Source organism: Podarcis pityusensis (genome assembly GCF_964106645.2).
Source record: "Podarcis pityusensis genome assembly, chromosome: 12".
Taxonomy (NCBI): domain Eukaryota; kingdom Metazoa; phylum Chordata; class Lepidosauria; order Squamata; family Lacertidae; genus Podarcis; species Podarcis pityusensis.
The window spans coordinates 4,994,925-5,018,711 of record NC_138037.1 but is presented as its reverse complement, the minus strand read 5'-3'; the positions used below and the strand labels follow the sequence as shown (position 1 = coordinate 5,018,711).

The following is a 23,787-nucleotide window of genomic DNA, read 5'->3' as shown; positions in this document are numbered from 1 at the left end:
CTTGAAGTCCGGGAAGGCTTAACCACCAGTAGGGGGAGTCCTGCTGATGCACATCAACTAGGAACTCCCCCGGGGTCACCACTAGGGGGCGTGCCTTAGGCCCTCACCCCCCAGACTTCGGACAGGGCCACGCCCCCCCGGAATCCTTTATCGGACCACCCTTCTATATGTGGGGCAGGTGATGGCGCTTCCTCCCTTCTTCCATCTACAGAACAATACCAATGCCTAACCGCCAATACCAAGAAAGTTGTGACGATTGCTACGAGGGAGGCGAAAACCAAGTGGCTGGTGCCAATTTGCCAAGTGGGAAAATTCCTACCAGGCCCCTTAACGGCGACCAACCAAGGTCCATAGCAAGGTCAAGGACGACCTATAGGGCGGGAGGGTGGGAAAAGCAGGAACAGCTGGCGGGCGGCAAAGAGGGAGATCCCCGGCCGTGTCCTGCCTTAAATAGAGCAGGCCACGCCCCCAGAGCCAGCCGATTGGCTGGCCAGGAGGTGACGCGGTCAGGAATCCCCCCATCGCGCAGGGTTTGGGGCCATGAAGCCCACAACTCCACCTCCTTCGAATGGCGGAAGTGGCTTTGCTGCTTCCAACTGTGGAGGTATAGTCATCCTGGCTTAGTAACCATCGATAGCTCTCTATTCCATCTAAGTTGGTAGCCGTGACAGTTTCCTGTGGAGATGAGTTCCATAGTTTAACTATGCGGCCGAGTGAAGAAGGACTTTATCTGTCCCGAATCGACCAACATTCAGCTTCCTGAGTTCTAGAGTTATGAAAGAGGAAGATAGAGCTTAGGCTATCCACCTTTTCCAAACCAGTCTCCCAGATTTTCAAGGTGCGTGATGAACACGTGGAATTTTTGTAAAACTCAGGGAAGCTAATGTCACACGTGCAAAGCGCAGCCTGACAAGGCCCAGTTTAGGAAGACCTTAACGCTGGCTGTTAAAGGGGAGAAATGACTCTAAATAAGGTCCAAGGAGGGTTCTGGCAGGTTCAGTGAAAATGGGCTGAGTAAAGTTACCGTATTTTTCCCTCTATTTTTTTTTAAAATGATATTTCACAAAAAAGAGATCACATTAATAAAAAAATTAACAATAAAAAGCAAAAATACAAAATACAAAATACAAAAAAGAAAAAGAAAAAACAGTTAAAAACAATTCCGTCTTTTCATCACTTCTTTTACATTTACTTGTTTCCCGGACCTCCTCATACCTCCCTCTTTTGTATTCCGATTCAGTTTGTTAATCCAGCAATTTCTTTCCCTCCTTTTTAATCCCAATCTTTAATCTTAATATATTATAACATTAAATTTTTACCTATTAAAAAACCAATTTTTCAATTCTTTTAACCATTACTGCTAGAAACCGCTTAACTTCAATCCGTTATCAGTCTAACATTCATTAATTTTACAATATTTCTGTAAGTAGTCTTTAAATTTCTTCCAATCTTCTTCCACCGACTCTTCTCCCTGGTCTCGGATTCTGCCAGACATTTCCGCCAGTTCCATATAGTCCATCCTTTTCATCTGCCATTCCTCCAGTGTGGGTAGATCTTGTGTCTTCCAATACTTTGCAATAAGTATTCTTGCTGCTGTTGTAGCATACATAAAGAAAGTATTTTTCCCTCTATAGGACGCACCAGACCATAGAAGGGGGAGAACGGGGGGGGGGGGGAATTCTCCCCCTCTCTGCTCAGCGCCCCTTCAGCAAAGCGGCAGGAGAAACGGAGCCCCTTCCACTTTTCCTCCCGCTTGGCTGAAGGGGCGCCGCGCAGCTCTCCCTCTCTGCTGAAGCCGGGAGAGTCTTGCTCTCCCGGCTTCAGCAAAAGGAACCCAAAGCCTTCGGAGCGCAGTGCGAGTTCCCGCTGCCCTCCAGAGGCTTCAGGCGGCTATCCCTGAAGCCTGGAGAGTGAGAGGGAGTGCTCCCTCTGCACTTCGGAGGCTTCGCATTGCTATCGCTGAAGCCAAGGAGCCTGCATTCGCTCCATAAGATGCACACACATTTCCCCTTAATTTTTGGAGGGGGAAAAGGTGCGTCCTATAGAGCAAAAAATACGGTACATTTCAAGGACTCTGGCTGGATGAAGAGATGGGACGATGGGATGGCAGATGTTGCTTGGCCCAGAGGCTGGAACAGCCAAGATGTCTTGAAACATGAAATTTATTACGGTCAGAGACCAGCTTGAGAAACACAAATGGAACTACAATCCCAATAGCAAAACAAACATTTGAAACAATATACCACAAGGGATTTTAAGTTTAAAAGTGTGATAGGCATATAAACACAAAAAAACTTTAAAACAGACTACCTCAGAGAAATGACCCAAAGTCACCCGTGGATCCGGGTTTGGGAATTTTCTTAACAAACGAGATTGAATCGGGGGATGGTCTGCACCTACAGATCTGTGCGCAGAATCTGGCAACAGTCTGGGTCGTCTTGTGGTCTTTGCCTAACCAAGATGATTTATTTTTTCCTATAAATAATGCGCAATAACGCAAAGCTTTTTTTGCAAACTCTTTGGACTCTTCTTCTGCAATGCATTACTGAATAAAGTCTGACCAGTTGGGGAATGGGGGTGACCCTCCTTGAACCCACCTCCCAGGGGAATTTCTCCCGCAACAACTGACCCTTTTAGTAGTAGAAGCTGGAGAGTGGTTTCCAGAGGCCTCTCTCCATGGCAATATTTCAAAACGCTTTGTCTCTCTTTCTCCCCCAGGCAAATTTTATCCTTTTCATCAAAATTCTCAGAGTCCTCGCAACCAAACTCCGAGAAACAAACGCAGGGAGGTGCGACACTAGGCAACAGTACAGGTAAGTTCTTCGGGCTGTCCTACTCTGCAGGGAGGTTTCGGAGAAGGAGCATACCAACAACCAATCCATACTCGGTTCCGTTAAGACAAGGATGGGGAACTTAAAAAGGTAAAGGTAAAGGGACCCCTGACCATTAGGTCCAGTCGTGGCCATCTCTGGGGTTGCGGTGCTCATCTAGCTTTATTGGCCGAGGGAGCCGGCGTACAGCTTCCAGGTCATGTGGCCAGCATGACTAAGCTGCTTCTGGTGACCCAGAGCAGCGCACGGAAACGCCGTTTACCTTCCCGCCGGAGCAGTACCTATTTATCTACTTGCACTTTGACGTGCTTTCGAACTGCTAGGTTGGCAGGAGCAGGGACCGAGCAACGGGAGCGGGGATCCCCGTCGCGGGGATTCGAACCGCCGACCTTCTGATCGGCAAGTTCTAGGCTCTGTGGTTTAACCCACAGCACCACCCGCGTCCCTTTACCCCCAAATACTGCTAGACTAAGACATTGGCCATTGGCCATGCTGACTGGGTCTGATTGCAGCTGGAGTCCAACAACCCCTGAAGATGCTCTGTTTCCCAGTCCATGCACTATGAGACAGTATGATGGTGGTGCCGGCAAAGCCTATGGCAGCGATTGGCTGAGCTACCCTGATGTCACAGAAGGCAGAGGTTCCATTGGCTCAACTGCTGAATTCTTGAACCTTTCCCATTCATTTGCCTATTATTATCATTATTATTATTATTATTATTATTATTATTATTATTGGAAACAAGTGGTGCTGTGGGTTAAACCACAGAGCTTAGGACTGTGGGTCAGCAAGGTTTATCTTGCCTGGGCCGGATCGGTCCCGCAGAGATCCCTCTGTGGGCTGGATCGCGCATGTACCCGTGATTTTTGGCACTTTCGCAGACCCAGTTTAGCGGTTTAGCGCAGTGCATGGGTGGCTCAGTTCAGGGGCAGCTCATGGGCCAGTCAAATGACCTCCATGGGCCGCTTCTGGCCCGTGGGCCTTAGGTTGCTGACCCCTGCTCCAGATCAAGGGAACTAATAGTACCTAGGTAAAGGTAAAGGGACCGCTGACCGTTAGGTCCAGACAAGGCCGACTCTGGGGTTGCAGTGCTCATCTTGCTTTATTGGGCGAGGAAGCCGGCGTACAGCTTCCGGGTCATGTGGCCAGCATGACTAAGTCGCTTCTGGTGAACCAGAGCAGTGCACGGAAACGCCGTTTACCTTCCCGCTGGAGTGGTACCTATTTATCTACTTGCACTTTGACGTGCTTTCAAACTGCTAGTTTGGCAGGAGCAGGGACCGAGCAACGGGAACTCACCCCGTCGCGGGGATTCGAACCGCCGACCTTCTGATCAGCAAGTCCTAGGCTCTGTAGTTTAACCCACAGCGCCACCCATGTCCCTAGTACTGCTCTATTCTGCCTTGGTCAGACCACACCTGGAATACTGCGTCCAGTTCTGGGAGCCACAATTTTAAAAGGTTGTTGACAAGCTGGAACTTGTGCAGAGGAAGGTGACTGAGATGGTCTGGAAACTAATCCTGATGAGGAACGGTTGAAGGAGCTGGGTATGTTTAGCCTGGAAAAGAGGAGGCCGAGAGAAAATATGAGAGCCATCTTCAAATACCCCAAGGGTTGTCACATGGAAGATGGAGCAAGCTTGTTTTCTCCCCCTGCTCTGGAGCGTGGGACCCGAACCAATGGATTCACGTTGCAAGAAAAGAGATTCCAACGAAACGTTAGGGAGAACGTTTCTGATGGTGATGTGGACCAGTGGAATGGACTCCTTTGGAAGTCAGTGTGAGAGCCAGTGTGGTGTAGTGGTTAAGAGTGGTAGTCTTGCAATCTGGTGAACCGGGTTCGCTTCCCCACTCCTCCACATGCGGCTGCTGGGTGACCTTGGGCCAGTCACGCTTCTCTGAAGTCTCTCAGCCTCACTCACCTCACAGAGTGTTTGTTGTGGGGGAGGAAGGGAAAGGTGAATGTTAGCCGCTTTGAGAGGCAAAGGTAAAGGTACCCCTGACCGTTAGGTCCAGTCGCGGACGACTCTGGGGTTGCGGCGCCCATCTCGCTCTATAGGCTGAGGGAGCCGGTGTTTGTCTGCAGACAGCTTCCGAGTCATGTGGCCAGCATGATTAAGCCATTTCTGGTGAAACCAGAGCAGCGCACGGAAAAGCCGTTTGCCTTCCCGCCGTAGCGGTACCTGTTTATCTACTTGCACTTGATGTGCTTTCGAACTGCTAGGTGGGCAGGAGCTGGGACTGAACAATGAGAGCTCCCCCCATTGTGGGGATTCGAACCGCCGACCTTCTGATCGGCAAGCCAGTGTGGTGTAGTGGTTAAGAGCGGTAGACTCGTAATCTGGGGAACCGGGTTCACGTCTCCGCTCCTCCACATGCAGCTGCTGAGTGACCTTGGGCTAGTCACACTTCTTTGAAGTCTCTCAGACCCACTCACCTCACAGAGTGTTTGTTGTGGGGGAGGAAGGGAACTTTGAGACTCCTTCGGGTAGTGATAAAGCGGGATATCAAATCCAAACTCTTCTTCTTCTTCTTCTTCTTCTTTGGAAGGTGGTGGACTTCACTGGATGTTTTTCAACACCAGTCGGTTGGCCGTCTGCTGGGGATTCTTCAGCTGTGATTCCTGCACGGCAAGGGGTTAGATTAGATGAGCCTTGGGGGTCCCTTCCAACTCTACAATTCTATGAACTTCCTAGCTCTCTGCCACCTACCAGCCAAGCCGCCATGTTGGTTCTTAAAAGGGTCCTCCTGCAAGCAGATCTCTGCTCAGCCTTAACTGATCACAGCTACATCTCAGTAATATTGGCTAAGCTAGAGGTCCGCATTTGTCAGATTGGCCGAGTTTGTTTAGAAGAAAAAGAAGGGTGGGGAGGGAAGAGGGAACCTTGAGAACTTGGAAGGAAAATGTTTAATTTAAAGCAGGAGGAGGGCGTTTGCACCAGCTGCCATTGGCAATAAAAAAAAAAATGCCAAGCCTGGTTTTCCAGCCTCACCGAGGCCTATCATCTACCTATTGATTTATTACACGCTATTTGAGGCTTGTTACTCATTATGGTTTTGGAGGCTCTCGGCTGTTTTGTTTTGTTTTCAATGATGTTTTCCCCAACCTCCAGCCCCTATTCGCTGCAGAAGAGGCTGGGCCTCTGTGCGGCCGGTGCCCCTTCGTAATTGCCTCCATGCTGCGGCAACCATTGGCAGGGAATTTGCTGCCCCTCCCTCTCCCTCCTCCCTCCGTCAGCATCATTTCCAGTCAGTGTTCCTTCAGGGAGCACCGCTCCTGAATGGTACCAGATGTCCTCAGACGTTCTGAGGCGCTTTCTGCTACCTTTGCTCCCAGTACGTTTCCGAGCACAATTCAAAGTGTTGGTGCTGACCTTTCAAGCCCTAAATGGCCTCGGTCCAGTATACCTGAAGGAGCGTCTCCACCCCCATCGTTCTGCCCGGACACTGAGGTCCAGCGCCGAGGACCTTCTGGTGGTTCCCTCCCTGCAAGAAGCGAGGTTACAGGGAACCAGGCAGAGGGCCTTCTCGGTGGTGGCGCCCGCCCTGTGGAATGCCCTCCCATCAAAAGTCAAGGAAATGAACAACTATCTGACTTTTAGAAGACATCTGAAGCATAGATTTGATCCAAGGTGGGAAGAGTGCACCCAATTATTCTCTCCGCAGTCTTTACAGCCCTGGACAGTATTGTTTTTCCCCTGACCGTGCAGCTCCCAAACCACACACAAAGACCATAAGTTAATACACTCTCCACAGTACAATGGTAGAATGCCATCAACAGGTCCTTTGAGAGATTGTTTTTTCCAGAGGATTCTCAGAAAATATAACCTCTGCTGTGCTCTCTTCATCAGGTCTTTGCTGTTTCCTCCTCACACCTGGATATCGGTATTTCATTATGGTTCGTGGTTTGGAAACGAATTCAGTTCCTCTTAACGTTTTCCCTTTCCTCTCTGCTCTCTTCTGCAGGAAGCTACTGAAATCCACCCTGGTCCTCATGCCTCTTTTCGGAGTTCATTATATTGTTTTTATGGCTATGCCGTACACCGAAGTGTCAGGGATCATCTGGCAAATTCAAATGCACTATGAAATGCTCTTCAACTCTTTCCAGGTACGGGGTTCGCTGTCCACGAGGCAGCTGCCCTCTTCCAAACTCAGAGGATATCTGTGCGTAGGTGAAATAGCCGTGTGCTGAGTCAACATTAACTTGTCGTTTCTTCTTCTCTTTCCTAGGGGTTTTTTGTCGCCATTATCTATTGCTTTTGCAACGGGGAGGTAAGTTTCTCACAGACTGTGTTACATCTTCCAGAGCCCAACGTGGGTGTAGATTGTTTTCCTCCAAGCTTCCGGGAAGAAGCATTGAGTGGGTTGAAAGTTTCAAATGCTCCCTAATACAGTATTTGTTTTTTAAAAATACTATCTCCTGATATTCAGAGAGGTAGATCCGAGGAGGCAAAAATGGGGGTGAAGTGGGGGACAAACCTTTAAGAATCTGTCTCGTTGAGTTGCGGTATAAGAAGTTAAGCAATCTTGCCACTGCTGAAAGGATAACCCTCGAGATTGCCGGAATGAAAGGAAGAGCCAGCAGTACCATTTTGCAGGACTTTAAACACAAGATAAAAACAGTGACCTATGGAACTCCTCACTGTTGTTGTTGTTTAATCGTTTAGCCATGTCCAACGCTTCATGACCCCCTAGACCAGAGCACGCCAGGCACTTCTGTCTTCCACTGCCTCCCGCAGTTTGGTCAAACTCATGTTCGTAGCTTCGAGAACATTGTCCAACCATCTTGTCCTCTGTCGTCCCCTTCTCCTTGTGCCCTCCATCTTTCCCAGCATCAGGGTCTTTTCCAGGGAGTCTTCTCTTCTCATGAGGTGGCCAAAGTATTGGAGCCTCACCTTCAGAATCTGTCCTTCCAGTGAGCACTCAGGGCTGATTTCCTTCAGAATGGAGAGGTTTGTTCTTCTTGCAGTCCATGGGACTCTCAAGAGTCTCCTCCAGCACCAGAATTCAAAAGCATCCATTCTTTGGCAATCAGCCTTCTTTATAGTCCAGCTCTCACTTCCATACATCACTACTGGGAAAACCATAGCTTTAACTATATGGACCTTTGTTGGCAAGGTGATGTCTCTGCTTTTTAAGATGCTGTCTAGGTTTGTCATCGCTTTCCTCCCAAGAAGCAGGCATCTTTCCCGCCCCCCCCCCCAATATTTTTTTATTGTGTTCAACATGTAATTCTTTTTCCAACAATCCTTATTGTCACATTATAATCCCTTTGATTCTGCCAAGTCCTGACTTCCCGACCGCTGGTATATACATCACATACTTTTTATGTATATTATTGTCATAACTCTACTGTTTTACATTGGAGGTGTTATTCCAGTCCTGCTAGTGTCTTAATATTTTTGTTGTTCTCCTTTATATATTCAATAAATTTATTCCAATTTTTATCGTATCTCTGGTCCTCTTGGTCCCGGATCCTTCCTGTCAATTTGGCAAGTTCCACAAAATCTATCATCTTTTAATTTCATGACTAATGTCACCATTTGCAGTGATCATGGAACCCAAGAAAGTAAAATCTCTTACTGCCTCCATTTCTTCCCTTCCTATTTGCCAGGAGGTGATGGGACCAGTGGCCATGATCTTAGTTTTTTTGATGTTGAGCTTCAGACCATATTTTGCGCTATCCTCTTTCACCCTCAGTAAAAGCTTCTTTAATTCCTCCTCACTTTCTGCCATCAAGCTTGTGTCATCTGCAACTCCTTACCTGCACCTAAGAAAGAAATATAGCTCTCCTAAATGATGTGTTCATTTAACATATCTGTGCAAAATTGCACTAACCATTATTGTACAAGCATCTTCTCTCTGGGGCCTGGATAGCTCAGTTGGTTAGAGCGGGGCGTTGGTAACGCCGAGGTTGCAGGTTTGATCCCCGTATGGGACAGCTGCATATTTCTGCATGGCAGGGGGTGGTCTAAAGCAGCAGTTCTCAACCTGTGGGTCCCCAGATGTTGTTGGACTACAACTCCCATCATCCCTGAGCTCTGGCCTTGCTAGCTAGGAGTGATGGGAGTTGTAGTCCAACGACATCTGGGGACCCACAGGTTGAGAGAGGCTGGACTAGAGGATCACGAGGGTCCCTTCCAGCTCTATGGTGATGGTCTGCTTAGGTGAGATAGCCTTGGTCCACATGCTGAATAGTCCCTGGTCCTGAATGGGGTAACTGTGCCCCTGAAGGACCAGGTGCGCAGCCTGGGAGTCATTCTGGACTCACAGCTGTCCATGGAGGCGCAGGTCAATTCTGTGTCCAGGGCGGCTGTTTATCAGCTCTACCTGGTACGCAGGATGAGACCCTATCTGCCTGCGGACTGTCTCGCCAGAGTGGTGCATGCTCTGGTTATCTCCCTCTTGGACTACTGCAATGCGCTCTATGTGGGGCTACCTTTGAAGGTGACCCCGAAACTACAACTACTCCAGAATGCGGCAGCCAGACTGGTGACTGGGAGCAGCCACCGAGACCATATAACACCAGTCTTGAAAAACCTACATTGGTTCCCAGTACATTTCCGAGCACAATTCAAAGTGTTGGTGCTGACCTTTAAAGCCCTAAACAGCCTCAGCCCAGTATACCTGAAGGAGCGTCTCCAGCCCGGACACAGAGGTCCAGCTCCAACGGCCTTCTGGCGGTTCCCTTCCCTGCGAGAAGTTAGGTTACAGGGAACCAGGCACAGGGCCTTCTCAGTGGTGGCACCCGCCCTGTGGAATGCCCTCCCATCAGATGCCAAGAAAATAAACAACTACCTGACTTTTTGAAGACATCTGAAGGCAGCCCTGTTTAGGGAAGTTTTTAAGTTTGGTGTTAAAAACTGGGGAAAGTGGATGGATAAACCCAGCCAGGGGTATAAATATTATTATTATTATTATTATTATTATTATTATTATTATGTCCTTGTGTTGAATTTTTATTTTTAAGTAACAAGGCACCTTCTCTTTCTCCTCCTCGTCAGGTTCAAGCAGAGATCAAGAAGTCATGGAGCAGATGGACGTTAGCGCTTGACTTTAAGCGGAAAGCTCGTAGTGGGAGCACCACCTACAGCTACGGGCCCATGGTGTCCCACACCAGCGTGACCAACGTCACCGCGAGAGGCGGGATTGCCCTGCAGCTCAACTCGAAACTCCTTCCAGGAGCCCTCAACGGACACCGGAACTTGCCGGGATACGTCAAAAATGGCTCCATCTCGGAGAACTCTATGCCTTCCACTGGACCGGAACAGTACAACAAAGACGAGGAGTATCTCAATGGGTCGGGACTCTACAATGGAGACCGGCCAACGGTCCTTGTGGAAGAGGAAAAGGAGACGGTGATGTAAAGGGGTGGGTGGGAGGAATGGTCAGACGTCCAAAGGATAAGTGACCCAGGAAGCACTGGGTGTTCATAGGAAAACCCGGCCAATCACTGAATGCCGAGATTCTTCAGACATTTCCCCCCCGGTTCTTCAGAACGAGGTATCGAGTTCTGCGGGGAAATGCAGGTCCGCGGTCCGATCACACACACACACACACACACACACTTTTGTTCCCTGGCTTGCTCTCTCACTTTCTCACGGTGTTCATGAAGGCAAGGGTTCTCCAGACCCAGGAGAGCTCGTCATTCCCGGTTAAAATGAAGGAGATCCTCCGAGTTTACAAAGACAGGACTCGTGAGCTTTATCTGCCACTGAAAGAGAAACGGAAGAAGATGTCGTGCATCACGTTTTGGCGCCAAGAAAGTGAAGGGTAGAACATCATTGTCCGGTGGTGGTGCAAGTTTGCCCCAAGGCCTTCCTGAAAGTGACCGTTTCCCATGTTTATTGGAAAGAAACAGGGTTTGTCATGTGGTCGATCCATCCGAGAGGGGTTCAGCCTAATGAACCCTCATTCCTGGCTGTCGCTAACTGGGGTCTGCTCCCTGGAAGGGATTTACATAGTTGTTCCTCCTTTGATTAAGGTCCAGCCCTCGAAAGACCTGGTTGCATGTTCCTACAGGAAGCAGGAAACCTTTCATCTGAACAACATGGGGTTTTTACTCCCGGTAATTCACTTTAATAACAGCCAAATGGAAGTCATGGAAGGTCCTTTGTCTGAGCGGAGCTGAAATTTTGAGTGAAAGGAGTTGGTGCAATTGGACGGAAACAGCCGAGAGCTGGCAGCCTCATCCATTCTGTTTTGTGGGTTGCAGAGGGGGAATCTGCGCTGCCGAATTGTATGTGCTTTTTTGTCAGTTTGGCTGTCAATTTCATTGCCGCCCGCCCAGCGCAAAAGAATCATGGAAATTGTAGTCTGGTGGGCACCTCAATCATTCTTGTCCTCTGCCAGAATGATAATTTCCAGGATCCCTGGAAAATTGATAACCAATTTAAATCGGAAATGTAAAGGCACCCTGAGAACCAGCGGGGTCAGGTGGAAGTGAGAAGGGTTTGATAGCAGTGAGGGGTGAGTTACCCTATGAAGAAGCTTCTCGACTGGCCCATTTTGCAGATTCAGGATGAGGGAGACGCCTTTGGCCTTCTGGATACTGCTAGACTACAACTCCCATCATCTGTACATACCACTGGCCATGCAGGGGCTGATGGGAGATGTAGTCCGACAGCTTCTGGAGGCCCACCCCTGTACTAGATTCTGGGAGCCGCATTTTGGACCGTTGCGTTTTCAAGAGATGCTGGATCATATATCTGTACTGCCCAGGTGTTCCATATTCTCCAAGGATGAAGGGAAGTTGGCTAAAAGTCATAGGAAGGGCGGAGGTGATGGTGCGAAGCAGAGGGGGTGGACCCAAAGTCAGGTTTGCCAGAGGTGCTGCTGGTCACCTCTGCCTACCCAAAAAGCCATGCTGAATATCCTACCTCTGCTGTCATAGCACCTAATGGGGACAAATCACAAGACCTTTTTGGACATGGTGGTTCATGGTCGTCCAACAGCAGGGCCGGCCCAAGACAAGATGGCACCAAGGACAAGATAGCGCCCTCCAATTCCACTTGTAGAATCCAGCGGGGCTGGCAGTGAACTCATGCACAGCACCAAAAATGGGACAGCGTATCTCTACCATATCTGGGGGTTCAGTAGGCCATCTTAGGGGGTCCTGAGCATGCTTCCCTGGGGGACTTAGGCGAATGGTGGCAGCTGCTTCCTTGCCCCCAGTATCCTGGCACAGGTCAGAAATTTGTCTATGGCCTTGGCCACTGGCAAAGCACCAACCTCAACTGGCTCACCCAGGTAACCACCACTTGAAAACTGGTTGTGCGAATTGTTTCTTGAGATCTTCAAATTCCAAAGATTAGGGAGCAACTCAACCGCATCCACATTTACGCAGGCGTTAATCCCACTGATTTCAATGGGGACATCGTCTTAGGAACATGGCCCTGTTTGGGGTGGGAATGTCTGCCCTGCAGACGCCTCTTGATTTTATACCACTTTGATGGTCATGGGCTCCCCTAATGAATTCTGGGAGTTGTAGTTCAGCATGGAGGCTGAGAATGCTCTGTTTGGGATGCTGGGGCCCTTTCTGAGAACTACAGTTCCCTGGTCAGAGGGAATAAATCCTAAATCAGATTCTGTATGTAGCACAGATATTCTCTGTGGGCCACAGTCAGCCTCTTCTGTCTTCTCCTTTTGCAACCAAGCCAAACTCCGGAAGTAAAAAATCCCTTTGCTAAACTGTGACTGATGCATAACTTCCAAAAATTTCCAAACATGCTTAATAATAATCGAAATAATCTTGCATAAAACAATTAGGAAATCCAATATTTTAAAAAAGGCCCTATTAAAATGAGTTCCGTTGATATCCTTCCTTCACTCCCCATGGGAGCAAATTCTCCAGCACCTAAGAGCCTAGAGTCTTAGTTATTGTGGGAGAGAGTTAAAAAGACATTTAAAACTGGCTTACACACCTGAAGTGAATTTACCGTATTTTTCACTCTATAAGACGCACTTTTTCCCCTTCAAAAATTAAGAGGAAATGTGTGTGTGCGTCTTATGGAGCGAATGCAGGTTCCTTGGCTTCAGCGATAGCAACGCGAAGCCTCCGAAGCGCAGAGGGAGAGCTTCGCGTTGCTTTCGCTGAAGCCCCCGGAGCGCAGGGAACTCCCGCTGCGCTCCGGAGGCTTCAGGCAGCTATCCGCAAGCCTTCGGAGTACAACAGGAGTTCCCGCTGCGCTCCAAAGGCTTGCGGATAGCTGCTTGAAGCCTGGAGAGCACGAGGAGTAAGTGCACACCAATCCCTCTTGCTCTCCAGGCTTCGCTTCGCTGGAGAGGCGCTGCACAGTTTTCCCTCTCTGCGCAGCGCCCCTTCAGCAAAGCGGGAGGAGAAATGGAAGGGGCTCCGTTTCTCCTGCCGCTTCGCTGAAGGGGCGCTGAGCAGAGAGGGGGAGAATTTTTTTTTCCCTGTTCTCCCCCTCCTATGGTCCGGTGCGTCCTATAGAGCGAAAAATACGGTACCTTAATGAACCCAAGAGCAGATTTGGGGAATAAGGAGTGATGGAGCTGTCAAGTTGTCTGATTTCTCCTCTCTTCAGCCAGAAGACCCACCTATTCTGCAATTTTAAAATATAGATATATTGATCCTGTCCCCAAAAGAGGCTGAATGCTTCAGCCGGTGTCAGTTATCCAGATTTGCACAGTTGAGCTTATTTTGCATAATTTATTCCCTGCGTTTCCTATTTTGCATAATTTATGATGGCACGGCTAGTCATGAGGAAGGGGAGGAGCTAAAATGGGTCTGAAGCCCCGCCCACACACATCACCAGAAAGCTTATTCCTTCTTCATTCTGGCTTCTGAGATTTTGCTCTGATTTGCCTGTGCATTCTCAGACGTTCAGGGCTAGAAACTTGCTCTCTTTTTAAGGAAAGGAAAGGAAACTGAAATCAACAGGTGGTATTACGGTCCTGTGATTAAATCCACACACACACACCACACTTCCACAAAAGCACAACACGCAACTGGAGGTCCTTTGGGGATTTTTTAAGCAGAGGTTCGGTGGCCACCTGTCAGGTATTCTTCCTCTGTGATTCCTGCATTGCGAGGGGTTGGACTAGATGACTCTTAGAGCCCCTTCCAACTTTTAAAGTCTATGATTCTAAGTAAGGTAAAGGTAAAGGGACCCCTGACCATTAGGCCCAGTTGCAGACGACTTTGGGGTTGCGGCGCTCATCTCGCTTTACTGGCCAAGGGAGTCTGCGTACAGCTTCCGGGTCATGTGGCCAGCATGACTAAGCCGCTTCTGCGAACCAGAGCAGCGCACGGAAATGCCGTTTACCTTCCCGCCGGAGTGGTACCTATTTATCTACTTGCAATTTTGACGTGCTTTCAAACTGCTAGGTTGGCAGGAGCAGGGACCGAGCAACGGGAGCTCACCCTGTTGCGGGGATTTGAACCGCTTACCTTCTGATTGGCAAGTCCTAGGCTCTGTGTTTTAACCCACGGCGCCACCCGCATCCCTATGATTCTAAGTAGCTGTGAGTTTATACAAAAGCAGCTGGTGATGGAGTTGGGTAGGATTCTCTGTCATTGAAACCTAGGTCTGCATCTGTATTTCCCTATCACTTGCAAGCAGATCAGGGGGTCCTTGGCCGTTCTCCAACAAAATGCAGGGCCACAGCAACCCAAATTGGAAGATCTCTTTTCTTGAGAGTCCTGCCAGGAAGCCCCTTTTTCCAATCGGAGCTGGGGGCAAGGCATCTGAAAGCTTTCAGTGACACCCTAAAGCTTGCCTTCCATTGATGGTCAACTGTCAGGAATTCTGACAGTGGGAGCTGGGGCCCTTCCATCTCTGCAATTCTATGACTTTTCCATCTGTCTTTGGTTTCAACTGTGGAAGGGGTAGCTTAGATGCTAGCCTGACCGCAAACATGTGCTACCTCTGAGCGTCACTTCTGATGTCCCCCAATATTGCTATTCAGTTTGTTGTTTTCCCCGTTAAATGGAGATGTACCCACAACTTATTCCTGTGGCAAAATGTAGAATGCTGGAGAGACTTGGAATTGGGGCCACTGGCAGACTAGGTGTGCTTTGCTGGTTGCAGGAAAATGGCGGTGTTCATGTCTGCAGATGAAAGCACAGGGTGGGTTTTCCATTGCTCCTGGTTGTAGGAAACCCTCTGCCATGTGCTTAAGAACATCAGAAAAGCTCTGATGGATCAGACCCTAGTCTACCATCCTGTTCTCCAAAGCAGGATCTGACCACAAGAGCCCTCTCCCCTTCTGTGGTTTCTAGCACCTGGTATTCAGAAAGATTACTACTTCCAGGCTGGGATTAGACTTAGTTTTTACGTTGCTCCTCAATCTCCCTACAAAGTTTCTAATGTCAACAAGGCAAGTTCAGATCAGGTCCAAACTCTATTCAACATGCATTTGAAATAGAATCAACCCTATCTTCTCTTCCCAAAACGATGGTGCAGACCGCAAGGCAACTGACCTTTGAAGTTTGCACGTCTCTGAATTTTGCAATCGAGTTCTACAATCGTCGCTACAGCAAACATGTGTATGATTTGGGGGAAGTGTGCTTGAAAAAGCCTGTTTTAGTGGGGAAAAACGGCATCCGAAAAGCATGATGTATGGGGAAATTGCCTTCAAAAACCTGAATCTGTTAGGGGAAGCAAACAGCGAAATGCTTTTGCGAGAACTTTCCTTCTTCAAACAAATGGGCAATTAACTGTGGAAAGGCAATTAACTGAGCTGAGGTCTGCAGAAGAAACGAAACAGAGAAACCACAATGGACAGATTCCACCCAGCCCTAGCGATGAGGGAGAGAGTGTTGGACATAATTGCAAAGTAGCAAGGAAGGGGGGGGGCAGTTATATAATGAGAAACAAAAGCTGGAAAAGAGGAAAAGCGCCCAGGGGAAGCGCTTGCAATGGTGTTTGACTTCACACAGCATACTGAAGGCTAGTCATAGAGGGTAGGGGTGTAACACACAATTTGGTTTTCAAGAAGAGGTCAGGAGTTCTCAAAATTCAGGAGGAGGGAATGAACAACGGTGAAACAATGGTCCACACGGCCATTGCTAGCATCAAATTAAGGGGCATTGCACTGAAGTCAGTTCCTGTTGTGCAATTCAGTATACTTACTTTAGAAGCCCATGCATTGTTGTTGTTGAGTCGTTTAGTCGTGTCCGACTCTTCGTGACCCCATGGACCAGAGCACGCCAGGCACTCCTGTCTTCCACTGCCTCCTGCAGTTTGGTCAAACTCATGCTGGTAGCTTCGAGAACACTGTCCCACCATCTCGTCCTCTGTCGCCCCCTTCTCCTTGTGCCCTCCATCTTTCCCAACATCAGGGTCTTTTCCAGGGAGTCTTCTCTTCTCTTGAGGTGGCCAAAGTCTTGGAGCCTCAGCTTCAGGATCTGTCCTTCCAGTGAGCACTCAGGGCTGATTTCCTTAAGAATGGATTGGTTTGATCTTCTTGCGGTCCATGGGACTCTCAAGAGTCTCCTCCAGCACCATAATTCATGAAGTCACTTCCTGTTGTGCAATTCAGTATACTAACTTTAGAAGCCCAAGCATAGAGGAGCAATAATTAGGTGCAAACGGCCCTGAAGCATCCCTTAGCTTCTTCAGGAATGCATACCTGTAAGGAAGCATCATTACAAAGTCTGCATTGGTTGGTCAACATCTCCCAACATGTCTTCTTCTGCTGCTGCTGCTGCTATGGTCACACAATGGCTGTGGACCAGATCATATCCAGCTCACAGTCTACATTTCTCCCAAGGGGGTTGCTAGCATCTACAGCAATCATGTGAACTAGCTTTCAGGTCAAGGGTGGCCCCCCAGGACCTAAGGACATAGGCAACTGCTTTACACTGAATCAGACTTATCTGGTTGACCTGGTTCAGTATACTCCAGAAGTAGCCAATGTGATGTTCTCAAGATATTGCTGAACTGCAACTCCCATCATCCCTGAGAATCGGCCACTGGGGCTGGTGGGAGTCCAACAATATCCATAGAGAGAGAGACCCTTAAAAATCACTTTCAGAAACATCTGTCACCCAAACAAGCAGCCGACATGGTTCAGTTTCTTTTGAGTGCCAGTAAACAAAGCAAAACAAAACAGGGCTGTTACTGGCTATGAAAAAAAAAAATCAGGAAAAGGGAATTAGATGAAATTGCTGTAAATTGTTATAGTTTGGAGGTTTAATGTGAAATCAAGCTTGTTGGTGTCTCTGGTATCTTCTATCTCTTACATCGTGGATGCTGGCCTATATTACAGATGTATGCTCTGTATTCTTTTATTAATACCATTGCCAGAACAATAAACTTACAAACTGAGCTGAGCATCCATGTTGGCTGCTTCTGGTCTACAATGACCGGAAGTAGCTCTCCGGGGTTTCAGATGGGCTGTTCCAAACCGGGAAGTGTCAGCAGTTGAACCTGGGAACTTCTGGGTTAAAGGAAAATAGGGTTTGACTCTGGTCATGACCCATCTGTGTTGAAGCATGGCGTGAGAATGGCCTCTGTGGTTCTTGTTGTTGTCGTTTAGTCGTGTCCGAACTTCATGACCCCATGGACCAGAGCACGCCAGGCACTCCTGTCTTCCACTGCCTCCCGCAGTTTGGTCAAACTTATGCTGGTAGCTTCGAGAACATTGTCCAACCATCTTGTCCTCTGTCGTCCCCTTCTCCTTGTGCCCTCCATCTTTCCCAGCATCAGGGTCTTTTCCAGGGAGTCTTCTCTTCTCTTGAGGTGGCCAAAGTATTGGAGCCTCAGCTTCAGAATCTGTCCTTCCAGTGAGCACTCAGGGCTGATTTCCTTCAGAATGGAGAGGTTTGATCTTCTTGCAGTCCATGGGACTCTCAAGAGTCTCCTCCAGCACCAGAATTCAAAAGCATTGATTCTTCGGCAATCAGCCTTCTTTATGGTCCAGCTCTCACTTCCATACATCACTACTGGGAAAACCAGAGCTTTAACTATACGGACCTTTGTTGGCAAGGTGATGTCTCTACTTTTTAAGATGCTTTCTAGGTTTGTCATTGCTTTTCTCCCAGGTCTGTGGTTCTAGTAGCACCAAATTAATGATGGGTCCAGGCCACTTGTGAAAGAAAGCAGAAGAAGAGGGTGCTGGATCAGGCCAATGGCCCATCTAGTCCAGCATCCTGCTGTCACAGAGGCCGACCAGATGCCTCTTTTGTGAAACCAGCAAGCAGGATTCGAAAACATGAGCAACTTTCCCCTCTGGAAACTAGTATTCAGAACCATTGCTGTCTCCGACTGTGGAGCAGAGCAGAGCTATCCTGGCTAGTAGCCATTGACTACCCTTCCATGAATTTACGTAACCCTCTTTTAAAGTTCTCTAGGTTGGTCTCCTGTGGCAGGGAGTTCCACATGCACTGTGTGAAGAAGGACTTTATTTTATCTGCCCTTGCTCTTCTAACATTCGGAGATCCGTTTGCTCAGATTTTCCTCAATGGGAGCGAGTCTTCGTCTTTCTAGGTTTTCCACGTTTGTCACAGGAACAAGTTGACGGGTACAAGCAGCACTTAATCGGAAGTCTCCCTCGGCATAAAGGAATTATTCCCCCACCACCACGTCCCGTTGCAAATGCACAGACCTCTCCTCGCCACCCTGGTCCTCCAAAAAAAGGAAAGGAAAAATGATTTCAATGTTTGTTTGTTTGTTTCACGACAGATGATTTATGATGAAGAACATGTGTCTGGAGATGATTGAGCAAAATGCACAAGAATTGTTTACAAACGAAAGACATCCATCCGCAAATAAATGAGAAAAAGAGTCTGGCGTATGGTCTGTTGATTCCGTAATGGGAAATCGCTGTCACTTGAGATTGAAATGCGGGCGGGAGGGAATGTGGACTGGCGGAGGGGAGGGGAAAAGGGACGAGGTTTTCGGTGAGTTTCCAGCAGTTCCGCGCTGGAATCTGCACACGGTTTCTTCAGATGGCACATTCTGCAAGAAGCGCTGAGTCGTGGTCTGTTTCTTAAAACATAAAAACAGAGGGAGCTGCCTTTATACTGCATCCACCCGTTGCCAAAAAAAACTCCAGGTGTATAGAAGAGTTTTCAGAGAAACCCAATCCCCATAGCTGTCAACTTTCAGATTTGAAAATAAGGGATCAGCAGCCTCACCTGTCCCGGGGACAGTCTAAGGGATATCTAACAATCCAGGATAGCAGTGGGAAACGGTACTGGAATAAGGGAATTTCCCACAAAAAAGGGGAAGGTTGACAGCTATGCCAATCCCCCCCCTCTCTCTAGGAACCTGAGGGAATGGTTCAACTCCGAAGAAACTCCACAGATGATGATTATGATGATAAAATTTTATTTATATCCCGCCCTCCCCAGCCGAAGCCGGGCTCAGAGCGGCTAACAACAATAAAAGTAACACAGTTTACGTAAAATCACAATCAATTAATTGAAATACAGTGGTACCTCGGGTTACATACACTTCAGGTTACAGATGCTTCAGGTTACAGATTCTGCTAACCCAGAAATAGTACCTCGGGTTAAGAACTTTGCTTCAGGATGAGAACAGAAATCGTGCTCCGGCGGCGCAACAGCAGCGGGAGGCCCCATTAGCTAAAGAGGTGCTTCAGGTTAAGAACAGTTTCAGGTAAGAACGGACCTCCGGAACGAATTAAGTACTTAACCCGAGGTACCACTGTACATTCTAAAAACAAATCAAAATCAAATTAATGGCAACCATTGGGCTAGAGTTCTATGAGAATTACTGAAGGAGGGGGTCAGGCTGTGCCTTGGCCAAAGGCCTGGTGGAACAGCTCTGTCTTGCAGGCCCTGCGGAAAGATGTCAAGTCCCGAGGGCCCTAGTCTCTTGGGACAGAGCGTTCCACCAGATCGGGGCCAGTACTGAAAAGACCCTGGCCCCAGTTGAGGCCAACCTAACCTCCCTGTGGCCCGGGACCTCCAAGATGTTTTTCTTTGAAGACCGTAAGGTCCTCCGTGGGACATACCAGGAGAGGCGGTCCCGTAGGTACGAGGGTCCTAGACCGTATAGGGCTTTAAAGGTTAAAACCAGCACCTTGAACCTGATCCTGTACTCCACTGGGAGCCAGTGCAGCTGGTATAGCACCGGGTGAATGTGATCCCGCAGCGAAGACCCCGTAAGGAGTCTCGCCGTGGCATTCTGCACCCACGGGAGTTTCTGGGTCAGTCTCAAGGGCAGCCCCACGTAGAGTAAGTTACAATAATCAAGTCTGGAGGTGACCATCGCGTGGATCACAGTGGCTAAGTCAGGGCAAGAGGTAAGGAGCCAACTGCCTAGCTTGGGGGAGATGATGATGATGATGATGATGATTTATTCAACTTATACACTGCCCTATACCTAGAGGTTTCAGGGCAGTTCACAACAAGACCACAACATGTAAAATCAAATCCAAAGCAGTAACCCAATAACACCCCCCCCCAAAAAAACCCACATTCTAAAAGGGTGTTGGGTGTCTATAAGATCAACCAAAGGCCTGGTTAAAAAGGAACATTTTTGCCTGGTTCCTAAAGGTGTATAATGAAGGCGCCAGGCGAATTTCCCTGGGGAGAGCATTCCACAGATGGGGAGCCACTGCAGAGAAGGCCCCGTTCCCGTGTTGCCACCCTCCTGACCTCTCAAGGAGGAGGCACATGAAGAAGGGCCTCAGAAGATGATCTCAGGGTCCGGGTAGGTTCATATGGAAAGAGGTGGTCTTTGTTTTTTTTTTTTTAAATAATATTTATTAAAATTTTCAAAAAAAAAAGAAAATACAGAAAGCAAGAATTTACATACGTTCATAGCCTTATTTTCATATATCCGCTTTCTGGGACTCCCCCCTTCCCCCACCCCTACCATATTCCTTTTTCATATTGTTGGCTCCACAAGCTCTCAGTTCTAATTAAAAACTTAATTTGTTAAACCATTATTCGAATTTAAAATTTCTGCACTCCACATCAATACCCTTAATAAAACACAAAAAATTTCTTTCCCAGGGCCCACCCCATTTTCATTCCACAATTTCCCTTTTTTTAATAATAAAAACTCCCCCCATAATAAAAGTATCAGAAATAAGAAATAAAGGGTATAATAGATAAGACAAAGCTAGTTCAAAAAAAGAAGTTAACAAGCCTTTGGATTTTAGTTCTCCCCCCCTGTCCCCGGTTTAATTTCCCCCTGACCACCAAACCATGTTATCCGCCTGGGATTCTTACAATCCATAAATCACCTATTTCCCCCAACTCCTTGCTGGTTTTTTCTTTTCTTTTTTTTTTTTTCCCCCTTTCATAATCATTTTTAAAACACTTAACTTCAGATCTGTAATAAAACTCCCCCCATTGTTCTTTCCAAATTGTAGTCCAGTTTCCTCTTGTTCCGCTGCTGAAACGTTCTAATTCAGAAGCTTAGTAAGTCTGCAGGGATTATTATTATTCAGGAACAAAAACTTGCTTTCAGTCCCTTCCTTTCTTCAATAGAAAATTCTATTGTCTCCTTTAGCTGAACACCCTGTAGACAAAATATTGTTTCCGTTTCGCAGCTTTCCCAGAAGATAACCAGTCCTGTAAAATTCCAATGGTGTTTTTTTCACTTACGACCATCTTTGTAATGTCCCGAAACTCCTCTAGGGGGATTGTTATAACTTTGTCTTCTCTAGTCCAAAAGTCCGATTGTTATCCATATTTTCGCCATTTTGTATCCAAGTTTTAACAAATTGTAGCAAATTGTAACAAATTTAGCCAGCAAAGTTCTCATAATAAAATCCTCTCTGCTTTCCGACTTTGACAGCTACTTTGACAGCTGTCAAAATCTCCGACTCTTTTCACCAGGCTCTCTCTTCAATCACCCCGGTTCCCAGGGGGGGGGGGGGTTACGTTTCTTCTCCCTCAGTTCATCCTCCAGCACAGTTCTTATAATTCCCCATCGTGAAATTCTTAGTTTTTATCAGCAATACAAATCTTTTTGGACCTTGGTTGCCCCGTCCTTGTCTTGAAAGGTTTACAATAGGGGGGGGGACTGACTTCCTTTTTGGATCCCCCCCCGCTCGTATCCAATTCAAAAAGAAATTCTTTTTTTCCTCCTTTTAAACCCAGTTTCCAAATTGCTCACGGGTTGTTGTCTAAAAGTCCGAATTTTCAATAGAAGAAGTCAGCGCTCTCCGCCGGATGGCATGCGGCTGCGCTCGGCAGGGATAGCAGAGGACTCAAAGCACCACGCTTCTCCCCGGCACCCGATCCTTAGCCTTTAAAAAGGCTCCTTCACGAGTCGGGAGGGCGCTAGCGGTGCCAGCCGAGTCTCCATGTCCACGACCCTCGTGGCCGTGGTTTTTAAGGGTCCCCGCATCGCCGGTGCGGTAGGACCCAGCCCCTGCCGAGCAGACTCCCTCCGGAGCTCGGAGGGAGTCCGCCATTCGGCGATGGCGCCAACCCGGAAGTGGAAAGAGGTGGTCTTTGAAGTATTGGGGTCGTGAGCTGTTTAAGGCTTTATAGGTCAAAACCAGCACTTTGAACTGGGCCCGGAAACTAATTGTGCAGTTGGACCAGAATTGGTGCAATATGCTCAAACCATCTTCCTCCGGTGAGCATCCTGGCTGCCGGATTCTGCACTAGCTGAAGTTTCCGAAATGTCTTCAGAGGTAGCCCTACGTATAACGCATTGCAGTAATCTAACCTAGAGGTTACCAGAGCATAGACAACAGTGTATCTGAAGAAGTGTGCTTGCACACGAAAGCTCATACCAAGAACTAACTTAGTTGGTCTTAAAGGTGCTACTGGAAGGATTTTTTTATTTTGACTATGGCAGACCAACACGGCTACCTATCTGTAAATAGACAACAGTAGTTAGGCTATTTCTGTCCAGATAGGGGCGTAGCTGGGTCTCCAACTGAAGCTGATGCAAGGCATTCCAGGCCACTTTTACTCTTTCCCCCTTGAAAGATAAGAGCAGAAAGCACAATTCTATACATGTCATCCTGTACAGAGATTAGTCTCATATAATTCAATGGGGCTTCCTCCAGCCTTGCATTTAAGCACTAGCCTGGTCGCCTTGGGAGACCACAACCTGCATGCAGGCGAGCAAGTAGACTGGAAAAATGGGGATGAACTGCTGTTCCATCCCAGCTCTGCAACCCAGCATAGAAACAGAGTGGGCTGCAAGGGGAGGCCTGCCCCCCCCCAAAAAAAACCCACAGCAGAAAATAAGTTCTCTGCCAGTCCTCATCAGGCTAGTAAAAATATCTGCAGGCTCATAACTTGTGTAAGCTTATTTACAAGACAGGCTTGCTTCCAAGTGAGCAGTTATGGGACTGCAGTCTTTTACACAGTTGGATTGACAAGATACAGAGCATCGCCGACCTTCCAACCAGCTTGCTGGCATCAGTCTTTTTTTCAAGGCCGGCACTGCCGTTGGGCAAAAGGGGCATTTGTCCAGGGTGAACCCCACAGGGGGGGGGGCTATCCGTAGGCATGACAGTGATTGACTGTCATCAGTGATCCTCCCAGTTCATCGTTGTCTATACTGACTGTCAAGGGGTCTCCAGGGTTCAAGAAACACGGGACTTTCTCAACCTTGCCTGTAGATGCCAGGGGTCCAATTGTGATTTTCTGCGTGCAGAGTATCTGCTACATCACAACGCTTAAGACCCCCCAGGGGCACTGGGGGCAAATTGATGGAACCAAGGGGGCATTGGCCCAACAGGTTTGGGGGGGGCGCAGCTATGGATGGAGAGAAGCTCTTGCATTTGACTGGAAGAAGGAGAACGTTTTCCTACCCAGGATAAAGACGGGTTGCATGCTGAGAAATCGCCTCTCCCCAGAACTTGTTGTCTTCACAAGCCTGCTTCTATTTAAAATAAAAATAAAAAACCCTGTGGTATCTGGCCGGCATCTTGCTGGCCACTGACAGATGGCAGGCCATCTCTGGGCAAGCAGCGCCATGGGCACGATCCAAAATGGCAAGTCCTCTCTTCCCACAATAGATTTCGAGCCAACCTGTGGCCACAAG

At 48.1% G+C, this 23,787-nt stretch overlaps 1 protein-coding gene and 1 long non-coding RNA gene across 3 annotated transcripts in view; both read left to right on the top strand.

Annotated features, from left to right (window-relative positions):
• The window catches only part of PTH1R (parathyroid hormone 1 receptor), a 128,346-nt gene extending 115,560 nt beyond the window's left edge, over positions 1 to 12,786 (top strand). The window contains exons 10-13 of the mRNA XM_080974258.1: positions 2,719 to 2,813; positions 6,797 to 6,938; positions 7,061 to 7,102; positions 9,835 to 12,786. Of these exons, the coding sequence (XP_080830384.1) occupies positions 2,719 to 2,813; positions 6,797 to 6,938; positions 7,061 to 7,102; positions 9,835 to 10,197 (642 nt within the window). The 3' untranslated portion in view covers positions 10,198 to 12,786. The remainder of the gene's footprint in view (positions 1 to 2,718; positions 2,814 to 6,796; positions 6,939 to 7,060; positions 7,103 to 9,834) is intronic.
• The window catches only part of LOC308459223, a 207,841-nt gene extending 189,258 nt beyond the window's left edge, over positions 1 to 18,583 (top strand). For both annotated transcript variants that reach the window (XR_013977919.1, XR_013977920.1), the window contains exon 2: positions 15,107 to 18,583. This is a non-coding gene — a long non-coding RNA (uncharacterized lncRNA). The remainder of the gene's footprint in view (positions 1 to 15,106) is intronic.
• The last annotated feature ends 5,204 nt before the right edge of the window (positions 18,584 to 23,787 follow it).